This window comes from Bombina bombina, chromosome 7, assembly GCF_027579735.1.
Source record: "Bombina bombina isolate aBomBom1 chromosome 7, aBomBom1.pri, whole genome shotgun sequence".
In the NCBI taxonomy this organism is placed as follows: Eukaryota; Metazoa; Chordata; class Amphibia; order Anura; family Bombinatoridae; genus Bombina; species Bombina bombina.
The window spans coordinates 430,312,707-430,328,458 of record NC_069505.1 but is presented as its reverse complement, the minus strand read 5'-3'; the positions used below and the strand labels follow the sequence as shown (position 1 = coordinate 430,328,458).

The 15,752-nt window shown below is 45.2% G+C and overlaps 1 protein-coding gene across 1 annotated transcript in view; it reads right to left on the bottom strand.

Moving 5' to 3' along the window:
• DESI1 (desumoylating isopeptidase 1) overlaps positions 1 to 15,752 on the bottom strand; it is a 55,390-nt gene that overhangs the window by 18,218 nt on the left and 21,420 nt on the right. The window contains exons 2-5 of the mRNA XM_053721317.1: positions 8,072 to 8,093; positions 7,793 to 7,862; positions 7,055 to 7,164; positions 6,448 to 6,570 (exon numbers count right to left, since the gene is read on the bottom strand). Coding sequence (XP_053577292.1) covers positions 6,448 to 6,570; positions 7,055 to 7,164; positions 7,793 to 7,862; positions 8,072 to 8,093 — 325 coding nt within the window. The remainder of the gene's footprint in view (positions 1 to 6,447; positions 6,571 to 7,054; positions 7,165 to 7,792; positions 7,863 to 8,071; positions 8,094 to 15,752) is intronic.

Here is a 15,752-nt window from a genome sequence, read left to right as displayed (position 1 = left end):
AGCGCACTGAATATTGCTCTCAACTCCAGAATGTTGATGGGAAGTAGAGACTCTGACCGAGTCCATACACCTTGAGCCATCAAGGAATTCCAGACTGCTCCACATCCTATCAGGCTGGCATCCCCTGTCACTATCTCCCATGAGGGTCTGCGGAAACATGTCCCCTGGGACAGATGATCCAGTGACAACCACCACAGAAGAGAGTCCCTTGTCTCCTGATCTAGATCTATTTGAGGAGACAAATTTGCATAATTTCCATTCCACTGTCTAAGCATGTTCGGTTGTAGAGGTCTGAGATGAAAACGTGCAAACGGAATGATGTCCATTGCTGCCACCATTAAGCCAATCACCTCCATGCACTGAGCCACTGACGGCCGAGGATAGGACTGAAGGGATCGGCATGTGTTCAGAATCTTTAACTTTCTGACTTCCGTCAAAACAATCTTCATGGATAGAGAGTCGATTAGAGTACCCAGGAAGGGCACCCTTGTCTGTGGAACTAGTGAACTCTTCTCGAGATTCACTTTCCACCCGTGAGTTCTTAGAAAAGGCAGAACAATGTCGGTATGGGACTTCGCTAGCTGATAAGACGACACCTGGATCAAAATATCGTCCAGATAAGGCGCCACAGCAATTCCCCGCGATCTTAGAACCGTTAGCAGAGATCCCAGAAGCCGTGGCCAGACCGAAAGGTAGGCCCACAAACTGAAAATGTTTGTCTAGGAAGGCAAACCTCAGGAACTTGTGATGATCCCTGTGTATAGGGATATGAAGATATGCATCCTTTAGATCCACGGTAGTCATATATTGACCCTCCTGGATCAATGGAAGAATGGTCCGAATAGTTTCCATCTTGAAGGATGGAACTCTGAGAAACTTGTTTAAACTTTTGAGATCTAAAATTGGTCGAAACGTTCCCTCTTTTTTGGGGACTACAAAGAGATTTGAGTAAAACCCCTGCCCCTGTTCCAGAATTGGAACGGGACATATTACTTCCATGAGGGAGAGATCTACACAGCGTAAGAACGCCTCTGGTCGGCAGATAATTGTGAAAGAAGAAACCTTCCTCTGGGGAAGGAATTTTTGAACTCCAACTGATACCCTTGAGACACGATTTCTAGTGTCCAGGGATCCTGAACGTCTCTGATCCAAGCCTGGACAAAGAGAGAAAGTCTGCCCCCAACTAGATCCGGTCCTGTTGTTTACCCTTGTTCCAAGCCTGGTTAGGTCTCCAGGTGGGCTTGGCTTGAGAAAAATTCCCTTCTTGTTTAGCGGAAGAGGGGATTCCCTTGAAATTTCGAAAGGAACGAAAATTACTCTGTCGTCCCCTTTGCTTAGATGTCTTATCTTGAGGGAGGAGATGACCCTTTCCTCCTGTAATGTCAGAAATGATCTCCTTCAAGCCAGGCCCGAACAGGGTCTTTCCCTTGAAAGGAATAGCCAAGAGCTTAGATTTAGAGGACACATCCGCAGACCAAGACTTTAGCCATAAAGCTCTTTGTGCCAAGATGGAGAATCCTGAATTCTTAGCCGCCAATTTGGTGATCTGAAAGGAAGCATCCGTAATAAAAGAATTAGCCAGCTTAAGAGCCTAAATTCTATCCTGTATTGCCTCTAAAGGAGTCTCCGTCTTAAGGGACTCTTCTAGAGTGTCAAACCAAAAGGCTGCCTCAGTTGTGGCCGTCACAATGCAGGCTGTCGGTTGCAAAAGAAAACCTTGATGAACAAAGTTTTTTGAGAAGACCCTCCAGCTTCTTATCAAATGGGGTCTTTGAAAGCACAACTGTCCTTGATAGGGATAGTCGTACGCTTAGCCAGGGTAGAATCAGACAGTTCCCCCTCAGACAAAGCCTCCATTCCCCCTAATTCAGAGCCCTGAGAGGGTACATCGGAGATCACCATCAAGGCATCAGAAGTCACAGGGACCACCTGGGCCTCTTTCCTACTGCGTTTACCTTGCAAAGCTGGTAACTTAGATAAAACTTCTGAAAGAGTGGATGACATAACTGCAGCCATATCCTGCAGAGTGAATGAGGCAGATGCAGTTGAAGAACACAGCGTCGCTTGAGCGGGCGTTAAAGGCTGTAACGCTTGGGAAAGTTGCGGCATACCCTGAATTTCATCAGTCTGAGAACATTCCTTAGATACATCTTTATTAAAGATAATTTGTTCTTTACACTGTAATGCCCTTTCAATGCATGAGGGACAAAGCGTAACAGAGGGTTCCGCAATGGCATCTAAACACGTAGGACATGTACTTTGTGCAATGTCATCCATGATAACAAAAGCAAATGCAAGCTTGGTCAAAATACTGAAAATATATTGTAAAATTTAGTCAACTGAGTATATAATAAAAATCTTTTGGTGTACTGTGTCTTTAAGAAAAACCTAATTAAAGACCGATATATAATGTGCAGAGATAAAGCTGTGTGTATATATATATATATATATATATATTTTATTAGGACATATGCAATACAGTCACAACAGAATACATTACATATCATAGCTATATGGATAATAACAGCATCCAGAAAAAAACAAAAACAAAACTTTTATAGTAATGGTGTGTCCTCATAGTTGGGTCATGGTTCACAATAACAGAAATCCTAAACGCATATATCTGAATAGGGTCCAAAGTCCTCTGTTATAAACAATGAGACACAACTTTTGTCCAATAATGATATACAGTTATGACAGAACAACAGCAACATAAAACAACGTATGATTAGAGAAATTAATCTTGAAAAGCATTTCACTAGCTGAAGATCCTCATTTTGCACAATATCTCTGAATAGGTATAGAGAGAGGGAAGGGATACACTGAATTGAGAGAAAGAGGAAATAAGGAAGAAATAGAGAGAGAGAAAGACACAGGGGAAGAGAGGAGAGAAAAAAAACAGGGAGGGGGAGGGGGGAATGGGGTGGAGGAATGTAGCTATATGACTAGCTATATAATCATAATTATACAAAAGGTACTTCTGTGGTACAGTACCAAAGTTAATCTAAAGTTGTAGGTAGTAGCCACTAGTGGAAAACTACCCAGGACTGTAGTCCCAGACCAAGGCATGCAAGTCTTCAGAACCGTGTATGTGAGAAACATAGGCTTCCATCGATTTAATATATCGCAAAGTATCAACAAATTGTTCCCAGAGTGGAGAGGCCTGCTGGAGCCACATTTTGGCAATGGATAATTTGATTGCTACAAATAAATAAATACAAAACAGCTTTTGCGGAGAGGGTAAATTTGCAGGAAGGATGTGAAATAAGCCCATACTAGATGTGATCGATATGTGGATGCCCTTCCCGTTACAGAATTGAGCTGCTTCCTGCCACAAAGGTGAAATGACTGGACACGTCCACCAAATATGAGCTGGGGTAACCAGAGCATCACAACCCCTCCAACATTTGGGGGAGTTAGTAAGCGAAATTTTAAATAAATGGACCGGCGTCATATGCCACTGCAGTAGTATTTTGAGAAACAACTCATAGAGAGTGATACAATGGATTGCTTTTTTGGTTAGCCGAATTGCTGATTGCCATACCAGTGGCTCATGAATCACGCCTAAGGAAAATTCCCAGTGTTTTATCGGTGGAGACTTGTAAAAAAGTGGTGGATGTAAGATATCCTGATAAGAGGAGGAGAGCATTTTTTTATGTGGGATTTTTGAGTGCCATTTCATCTCCCACTTAGTTTTAGCTTGTAGCGGGTACTCATCGAAACCCCATGACCGGAGGAAGCTCTGTAGTCTCCAGTACTCAAAATGCAGACTTGGAGGCGGATTATATTTCTGAAGAAAAGCCTGATGTGACATTAGTTGAGCTAACAGATCTATTATATTAGTAATGCCTAGGTTGGACCAGAGAGACGGATGAGTATCTGGTAGCGCCAGTAGTAGTCCCTTGATCTTATGGGACGGAGATGGGTGTGGAGCAATTGCAGGTAAATTATGAGTCTTGTCCCAAAATTTAAGGTTCAAAGCTATGATAAGGTTTGATAACAAAGCTTGGGGCCTGGCATGCTTAGGGAGCCATATCAGTTCTTCAAGCGAGTGCCCCGGTTGGAGTGAAGCCCGCTCCAACTCTGCCCATCTACTATTTGCAGGCATGTTCCACTGCATCACATGAGATAGGCGAGCAGCCTCATGATAGTAAAGAATGTTAGGAGCAGCCGCCCCTCCAACCAAAATAGGTTGCTGCAGAGTGCTGGTGGCAATTCTCGGGACCCTGTTACGCCATATAAATTTGTTACAATGTTGTTGAAATTTACGTATCAGAGACTTAGAGATTGGGATTGGTAGAGATCTAATAGATAAGTCAATTTAGGTAAAGACTCCTCTTAAATGCTGCTATGCGTCCCATCCATGACAAAAACGGAACATTCCAAGCCTCTATAGATATTGCTATTTCAGATAGCAAAGGGGAAAAGTTCATAGAGAGTATAGTTGAAACGCTATGTGATAAGAATATACCAAGGTGTTTAATATATGATGTGGACCAGTGAAACTTATACCGGCTCTTTAATTTGGTAAGGGTGTTTTCAGGGATATGGATAGCGTAAAACTGTATATATTTATATCCCACTCCCTGCACGTGAGCCTTGTAAAAATCACACTGGATTCCAGCCAAATGAAAAAAAGTCACCCTGCCGCAGCAGGCTCCAACCTGTTCACGTGACCGATCTTTAACCCCTTAAGAACGGCTCCCCTAAGATCGCTTGTAAGATACTACAACAAGCGAGCTTAGGAGCCGTGAGGAGATGCTGTCACCTGAACTCAGTCGAGAAGAAACTGTGCGGCTAAGCGTGCGGCACCAAGCCCCGACCCTCGTGGACGGAAACATGTCACACAAACCCTGGGAAAAAAACAGAACCGCCATGTACCGGAGTCTAGTAAAAACACTTATCACTCCAGAACTATCCCCAGCGTCAGCCATCTCTATACCATAATAAAGATAATAGAGCCAAGCCCAATAATACAGGTACATACCCACATAAGGTCCCAGCGCTTCTAGGCTAAATTCTAAATGCCAGAGTGTCTGGATATGAAGCAGTATGTCGGTTCTCCTTCATTTCAAGCTAATGAGAACCTACATACTGTCCAAGGGAAGCCCTTATGCCCAAAGTCAATATCAAAGGCAGAGTACAGTCGGATCTGAGATATGCTGCAGAGCCCCTGAGTAAAAGACTGCACTTACCTCCATGCTGAGGAACAGCATGATATTCTCACAATGTCAAGAGGTCCACTCTTCCTCCTGAGGTCCTGTGAAGGCAGAAGGGTCTTAGTTAACATTCTCTAAGACCACACACAGAAGAGCAGCACAAGCATGGGAGGCGCAGTGAAGCTAAAACTCCACCAGTTCCCACAGCCTGAAAGGCTATCACTCCAGAGGCTGCCCTATAGTAAAATAGTACACTTTGGCACCATTTAAAAATAAAAAACTCTTGATTGAAGAATCCAAACTAACACCTCACTTTACCTCTTCCTATCACTAACGCAGGCAAAGAGAATGACTGGATTGGGAGGGAAGGGAGGAGCTATTTATGCAGCTCTTCTGTGGAGCTCTTTGCCTCCTCCTGCTGACCAGGAGGCGATATCCCACAAGGATGAAATTCAAGGACTCATCGTATCTTGTAAAATAAATTGTTTCTGTGCACTATTTTTAAGAGTATAGTGATAGCTGCTTTTGAGAAATTATATCAGGATTATAATTGAAAATTAAAAAAATTTAAGTTAACAAATATAAGATGAAAGATTTAACATTGTATGAAAAGTGATTAGATTTTTTGTTTCATAGACATATTTAGTTTGTTTGATAGCTTTATTGCTTTTATTTATTTTTTGCATTATGTATAATCAGGTATTTGTATATATGACACACCTGTTTTGTTGTGGGTATTGTCTATGAGGTAAGAGGTGGGCGTGGTATATATGGCTATTTAAAGATTTGTTCACTTGTATTGTGCCTGAGGAGGGGGGGGGGTGAGCCCCGGAAACGTTGCTCTGTCTGTACTGCTGCCCATGAAGTAAACCATTCTGAATTTTTAATACTTGAGTGTCTGCCTTTTGTGTTCTCACTATAACATATACATACACACATATATTCACTGTATATAATTACATTTACAACCCTAAAACATAATGATCAAATACAAAGAATTACTAAAATTAAGAAAGCCAAAATACCATACCATATATACAGAATATATATATTTTATGGATATTATTTTTATGGGATGATGAGTTTTCAGTCATACGGATTAAAGTTATTATATGGGCAAATATATTAAAGAATTGTGACGATCTTCATTCTAAAGCAAGTATAGAAAAAATACTGAATATTAGAACCACACAATATATGTTAGCAGAAATTCATTTCACTCAACTTTATATAAAACATAAATTCCACTTGAATAAATAAGTAGCCCGCGCAGCTGTCAGACACTCACGTGGATAAGACCTCGGATGGCAGCTCTGTGATGTATGAGGGGATTTTCCTCCCGGTCAGGAACTGAGCCACCTCGTTGCTGAAGGTGTTGCAGTTGTGATCAAACAGGTGGTACGCCTCTCCACTGCGGTTAAGAAGAGAATAGTGTCCTGTACATTAGTTTTTAACTACAGTGCAGTCCTGGGATATACCCTTTGCAATGTCTGTTGAATATGTGCACCATATACACTTTGTAACAAGCACTACAGGATGCGCAAAATATAAAAATACAAACTTTTATTGTAACAGTTTAAAAGTTACAATGCATGGGGCAAGGAGTCTAAGCTGACGAAGTACTGGCGCTTACTCATAGACAGCCTGTTCATTGTTACATCTCCTATATGTTTACCCCATCCTCTCTAAGTGATACGAGTGAGCTCCTGCACTTAACAAGCAATCACTGTGCAGCATGTTGCAGGTGACACCACTGAGGGTCATATACACATTGTCTCTTATTTTGTATGTTTTCAAGTGTAAAAAGCTTATCTTTTTTTGTCACCCTCAAAACTGCTAAAGTAAAAATCACAAAACCAGGCCCTATTGGCTACAATGGAAATCCCAGTCCTCACCTGAATCCAGACTCCCCGAGCGAAGACAGGTATTCCAGGAAGATATCTACTGTCACTTCAGTGTTACCAAGGTCTACAACCGTGTCTGGCTCTCCAAGCATCGTGCAGCCCTATGAGACATATGACGGTATCATTAGCGGAGGGAGGTGATGGACAAGCAGACGACTGTCACAATAGCTCTGTGTAGCCACAACTAACCTGCAGATACTGGCAATGGCTTTGTAAACGATGCTGGCCAAACGTACAACCCAGAGCCCCCTTATAAATGGAAGTGAGTTTGGTCTCTGTTACTAGTATAAATTTAGGTCACATTCCGTCTACCCAAGCAAAGAGACTGTGAGATGTTTAGATCCCTAGTCTGTGGGGCAATCTATAGATCTGCGTAAGGTACAGACCTATTTGCTTCATAAATGATAATCAATTCCAAAATGTGCCTTGCTAGAGCTTCACAACTGAGCCAAAGTAGCAACCTACACTGGGCAACCGATTGCCACAAACAAAGTTATACATATGGTGGCTGTGTCACATATAAGAGAGGAAACTGATACTGAGGGATAATAAAAGTCCCTGAACTAAATAGGGGCACTGTCTGCTGTAACATTCACTAATAGAAGCAGTAACGCCAACGCATATGTCACTGGCCTTGTGCACTAGCCGCACACACACGGTGCCCCATAATATCATTGTTAAATAAAGGATGGCATGAGAGGTCTGCAGGTAAATGGAATTCTCCCTTACTGGCACACAGCTGGTGATGCCGCCGCCACCGTAGAAAAACTCCTCGTTAAACACAACGATGGATGTGTGCCTGGGGAGAAAACAAAGTGTCACCAACAAGAACAATAAGGGAGTCAAAATGTGACTGAAGCTTCATGTGAGAAGTGATTTGTTGTAACACCTTATGCCATATGGATTTACACTATTGTACATATTGTTTCTTTTTTTTGTGCCCATTTATTTTAGAAGACAAATAAGTGAATGTACTTGTAACCGAAAACACAATATTTTGTCACTTACCAGATTCCCTCCAGCTGTTTCCCTGAGGAAGAAAATAAAAAGGGATAATTTATATAAACTCAGAATACACTAGACATGCTGAAACATTTAATAAACATAAAATATGCTCTCGCACTGTCTCTCTGTCACTTTCTCTCTCACCTCTCTCCCTCTCTCTGACACACACACACATCTCTCTCTCTCTGACACACACACACACATCTCTCTCTCTCTGACACACACACACACATCTCTCTCTCTCTGACACACACACACATCTCTATCTCTGACACACACAGACCTCTCTCTCTCTGACACACAAACATCTCTCTCTCTCTGACACACAAACATCTCTCTCTCTCTCTGACACACAAACATCTCTCTCTCTCTGACACACAAACATCTCTCTCTCTCTGACACACAAACATCTCTCTCTCTCTGACACACAAACATCTCTCTCTCTCTGACACACACACACATCTCCCTCTCTGACACACACACATCTCCCTCTCTGACACACACACACATCTCCCTCTCTGACACACACACACATCTCCCTCTCTGACACACACACACATCTCCCTCTCTGACACACACACATCTCCCTCTCTGACACACACATCTCCCTCTCTGACACACACACACATCTCCCTCTCTGACACACACACACATCTCCCTCTCTGACACACACACACATCTCCCTCTCTGACACACACACACATCTCCCTCACTGGCACACACACACACATCTCCCTCTCTGACACACACACACATCTCCCTCTCTGACACACACACACATCTCCCTCTCTGACACACACACACATCTCCCTCACTGGCACACACACACACATCTCCCTCTCTGACACACACACACACATCTCCCTCACTGGCACACACACATCTCCCTCTATGACACACACACATCCCTCTCTGACACACACACATCTCTCTCTGACACACACACATCTCTCTCTGACACACACACATCTCTCTCTGACACACACACATCTCTCTCTGACACACACACATCTCTCTCTGACACACACACCTCTCTCTCTGACACACACACCTCTCTCTCTGACACACACACCTCTCTCTCTCTCTCTGATACACACACCTCTCTCTGACACACACATCTCCCTCTCTCTGACACACACATCTCTCTCTGACACACACATCTCTCTCTGACACACACATCTCTCTCTGACACACACACACACATCTCTCTCTGACACACACACACACACCTCTCTCTCTCTCTGACACACACACACACACACACACACCTCTCTCTCTCTGACACACACACACACCTCTCTCTCTCTGACACACACACATCTCCCTCTCTGACACACACACATCTCCCTCTCTGACACACACACATCTCCCTCTCTGACACACACACATCTCCCTCTCTGACACACACACACACACACCCCTCTCTCTCTCTCTCTCTCTGATACACACACCTCTCTCTGACACACACAACTCCCTCTCTCTGACACACACACACACACACACATCTCTCTCTGACACACACATCTCTCTCTGACACACACATCTCTCTCTCTGACACACACACACACACCTCTCTCTGACACACAAACATCTCTCTCTCTGACACACAAACATCTCTCTCTCTCTGACACACAAACATCTCTCTCTCTGACACACAAACACCTCTCTCTCTCTGATACACACACCTCTCTCTGACACACACAACTCCCTCTCTCTGACACACACACACACACACACATCTCTCTCTGACACACACATCTCTCTCTGACACACACATCTCTCTCTCTGACACACACACACACACACCTCTCTCTGACACACAAACATCTCTCTCTCTGACACACAAACATCTCTCTCTCTCTGACACACAAACATCTCTCTCTCTGACACACAAACACCTCTCTCTCTCTGACACACAAACATCTCTCTCTCTCTGACACACAAACATCTCTCTCTCTCTGACACACAAACATCTCTCTCTCTCTGACACACAAACATCTCTCTCTCTCTGACACACAAACATCTCTCTCTGACACACAAACATCTCTCTCTCTCTCTCTGACACACAAACATCTCTTTCTCTCTGACACACAAACATCTCTCTCTCTGACACACACACATCTCCCTCTCTCTGACACACACACATCTCCCTCTCTGACACACACACATCTCCCTCTCTGACACACACACATCTCCCTCTCTGACACACACACACACACACACATCTCCCTCTCTGGCACACACACATCTCCCTCTATGACACACACACACACATCCCTCTCTGACACACACACATCTCTCTCTGACACACACCTCTCTCTCTCTCTCTCTGATACACACACCTCTCTCTGACACACACATCTCCCTCTCTCTGACACACACATCTCTCTGACACACACACACATCTCTCTCTGACACACACACACACACCTCTCTCTGACACACACACACCTCTCTCTCTATCTGACACACACACACACCTCTCTCTCTATCTGACACACACACACCTCTCTCTCTCTGACACACACACACACACCTCTCTCTCTCTGACACACACACACATCTCTCTCTCTGACACACACACACCTCTCTCTCTCTGACACACACACACCTCTCTCTCTGACACACACACACCTCTCTCTGACACACACACACACACACACCTCTCTCTCTGACACACACACACATCTCTCTCTCTGACACACACACACATCTCTCTCTCTGACACACACACACATCTCTCTCTCTGACACACACACATCTCTCTCTCTCTGACACACAAACATCTCTCTCTCTCTGACACACAAACATCTCTCTCTCTCTGACACACAAACATCTCTCTCTCTCTGACACTCAAACATCTCTCTCTCTCTGACACACAAACATCTCTCTCTCTCTGACACACAAACATCTCTCTCTCTGACACACAAACATCTCTCTCTCTCTGACACACAAACATCTCTCTCTCTCTGACACACAAACATCTCTCTCTCTCTGACACACAAACATCTCTCTCTCTGACACACAAACATCTCTCTCTCTGACACACAAACATCTCTCTCTCTCTGACACACAAACATCTCTCTCTCTCTGACACACAAACATCTCTCTCTCTCTGACACACAAACATCTCTCTCTCTCTGACACACAAACATCTCTCTCTGACACACAAACATCTCTCTCTCTCTGACACACAAACATCTCTCTCTCTCTGACACACAAACATCTCTCTCTCTCTGACACACAAACATCTCTCTCTCTCTGACACACACACACACATCTCCCTCTCTGACACACACACATCTCCCTCTCTGACACACACACACCTCTCTCTCTCTCTGACACACACACACCTCTCTCTCTCTGACACACACACACCTCTCTCTCTGACACACACACACCTCTCTCTCTCTGACACACACACACACACACACCTCTCTCTCTGACACACACACACATCTCTCTCTCTGACACACACACACATCTCTCTCTCTGACACACACACACATCTCTCTCTCTGACACACACACACATCTCTCTCTCTGACACACACACACATCTCTCTCTCTGACACACAAACATCTCTCTCTCTCTGACACACAAACATCTCTCTCTCTCTGACACACAAACATCTCTCTCTCTCTGACACACAAACATCTCTCTCTCTCTGACACTCAAACATCTCTCTCTCTCTGACACTCAAACATCTCTCTCTCTCTGACACTCAAACATCTCTCTCTCTGACACACAAACATCTCTCTCTCTCTGACACACAAACATCTCTCTCTCTCTGACACACAAACATCTCTCTCTCTCTGACACACAAACATCTCTCTCTCTCTGACACACAAACATCTCTCTCTCTCTGACACACAAACATCTCTCTCTCTCTGACACACAAACATCTCTCTCTCTCTGACACACAAACATCTCTCTCTCTCTGACACACAAACATCTCTCTCTCTGACACACAAACATCTCTCTCTCTCTGACACACAAACATCTCTCTCTCTCTGACACACAAACATCTCTCTCTCTCTGACACACAAACATCTCTCTCTCTGACACACAAACATCTCTCTCTCTGACACACAAACATCTCTCTCTCTCTGACACACAAACATCTCTCTCTCTCTGACACACAAACATCTCTCTCTCTCTGACACACAAACATCTCTCTCTCTCTGACACACAAACATCTCTCTCTCTCTCTGACACACAAACATCTCTCTCTCTCTGACACACAAACATCTCTCTCTCTCTGACACACAAACATCTCTCTCTCTCTGACACACAAACATCTCTCTCTCTCTGACACACACACACACATCTCCCTCTCTGACACACACACATCTCCCTCTCTGACACACACACATCTCCCTCTCTGACACACACACATCCCTCTCTGACACACACACACATCTGACACACACACCTCTCTCTCTCTCTGATGCACACACCTCTCTCTGACACACACATCTCCCTCTCTCTGACACACACATCTCTCTGACACACACACACACACCTCTCTCTGACACACACACACACATCTCTCTCTGACACACACACACACCTCTCTCTCTCTGACACACACACACACCTCTCTCTCTCTGACACACACACCTCTCTCTCTCTGACACACACACCTCTCTCTCTCTGACACACACACCTCTCTCTCTCTGACACACACACCTCTCTCTCTCTGACACACACACCTCTCTCTCTGACACACACACCTCTCTCTCTGACACACACACCTCTCTCTCTGACACACACACACCTCTCTCTCTGACACACACACCTCTCTCTCTGACACACACACCTCTCTCTGACACACACACCTCTCTCTCTGACACACACACACACCTCTCTCTCTGACACACACACCTCTCTCTCTCTCTCTCTCTCTCTGATACACACACCTCTCTCTGACACACACATCTCCCTCTCTCTGACACACACATCTTTCTGACACACACACACACACATCTCTCTCTGACACACACACCTCTCTCTCTATCTGACACACACACACCTCTCTCTCTATCTGACACACACACACCTCTCTCTCTCTGACACACCTCTCTCTGACACACACACACACCTCTCTCTGACACACACACACACACCTCTCTCTCTGACACACACACCTCTCTCTCTGACACACACACCTCTCTCTCTGACACACACACCTCTCTCTCTGACACACACACCTCTCTCTCTGACACACACACACACCTCTCTCTCTGACACACACACACACCTCTCTCTCTGACACACACACCTCTCTCTGACACACACACCTCTCTCTGACACACACACCTCTCTCTGACACACACACCTCTCTCTGACACACACACACACCTCTCTCTGACACACACACACACCTCTCTCTGACACACACACCTCTCTCTGACACACACACACACCTCTCTCTCTGACACACACACCTCTCTCTCTGACACACACACCTCTCTCTGACACACACACACACACCTCTCTCTGACACACACACCTCTCTCTGACACACACACCTCTCTCTGACACACACACCTCTCTCTGACACACACACCTCTCTCTGACACACACACACACCTCTCTCTGACACACACACACACCTCTCTCTGACACACACACACACCTCTCTCTGACACACACACACACCTCTCTCTGACACACACACACCTCTCTCTCTCTCTGACACACACACACACCTCTCTCTCTGACACACACACCTCTCTCTCTGACACACACACCTCTCTCTCTGACACACACACACACCTCTCTGACACACACACACACCTCTCTGACACACACACACACACCTCTCTCTGACACACACACCTCTCTCTCTGACACACACACCTCTCTCTCTGACACACACACCTCTCTCTCTGACACACACACCTCTCTCTCTGACACACACACCTCTCTCTCTGACACACACACATCTCCCTCTCTGACACACACATCTCCCTCTCTGGCACACACACATCTCCCTCTATGACACACACACACACATCCCTCTCTGACACACACACATCTCTCTCTGACACACACCTCTCTCTCTCTCTCTCTCTGATACACACACCTCTCTCTGACACACACATCTCCCTCTCTCTGACACACACACACACACCTCTCTCTGACACACACACACCTCTCTCTCTATCTGACACACACACACACCTCTCTCTCTATCTGACACACACACACCTCTCTCTCTCTGACACACACACACACACCTCTCTCTCTCTGACACACACACACATCTCTCTCTCTGACACACACACACCTCTCTCTCTCTGACACACACACACCTCTCTCTCTGACACACACACACCTCTCTCTCTCTGACACACACACACACACACACCTCTCTCTCTGACACACACACACATCTCTCTCTCTGACACACACACACATCTCTCTCTCTGACACACACACATCTCTCTCTCTGACACACACACATCTCTCTCTCTGACACACAAACATCTCTCTCTCTCTGACACACAAACATCTCTCTCTCTCTGACACACAAACATCTCTCTCTCTGACACACAAACATCTCTCTCTCTCTGACACACAAACATCTCTCTCTCTCTGACACACAAACATCTCTCTCTCTGACACACAAACATCTCTCTCTCTGACACACAAACATCTCTCTCTCTCTGACACACAAACATCTCTCTATCTCTGACACACAAACATCTCTCTCTCTCTGACACACAAACATCTCTCTCTCTGACACACAAACATCTCTCTCTCTGACACACAAACATCTCTCTCTCTCTGACACACAAACATCTCTCTCTCTCTGACACACAAACATCTCTCTCTCTCTGACACACAAACATCTCTCTCTCTCTCTGACACACAAACATCTCTCTCTCTCTGACACACAAACATCTCTCTCTCTCTGACACACAAACATCTCTCTCTCTCTGACACACAAACATCTCTCTCTCTCTGACACACACACATCTCTCTCTCTCTGACACACACACATCTCCCTCTCTGACACACACACATCTCCCTCTCTGACACACACACATCCCTCTCTGATACACACACATCTGACACACACACCTCTCTCTCTCTCTCTGATGCACACACCTCTCTCTGACACACACATCTCCCTCTCTCTGACACACACATCTCTCTGACACACACACACACACACATCTCTCTCTGACACACACACACACCTCTCTCTCTCTGACACACACACACCTCTCTCTCTCTGACACACACACACACCTCTCTCTCTCTGACACACACACCTCTCTCTCTCTGACACACACACCTCTCTCTCTCTGACACACACACCTCTCTCTCTGACACACACACCTCTCTCTCTGACACACACACCTCTCTCTCTGACACACACACCTCTCTCTCTGACACACACACACCTCTCTCTCTGACACACACACCTCTCTCTCTGACACACACACCTCTCTCTCTGACACACACACCTCTCTCTCTGACACACACACACCTCTCTCTCTGACACACACACCTCTCTCTCTCTCTGATACACACACCTCTCTCTGACACACACATCTCCCTCTCTCTGACACACACATCTTTCTGACACACACACACACACATCTCTCTCTGACACACACACCTCTCTCTCTATCTGACACACACACACCTCTCTCTCTATCTGACACAC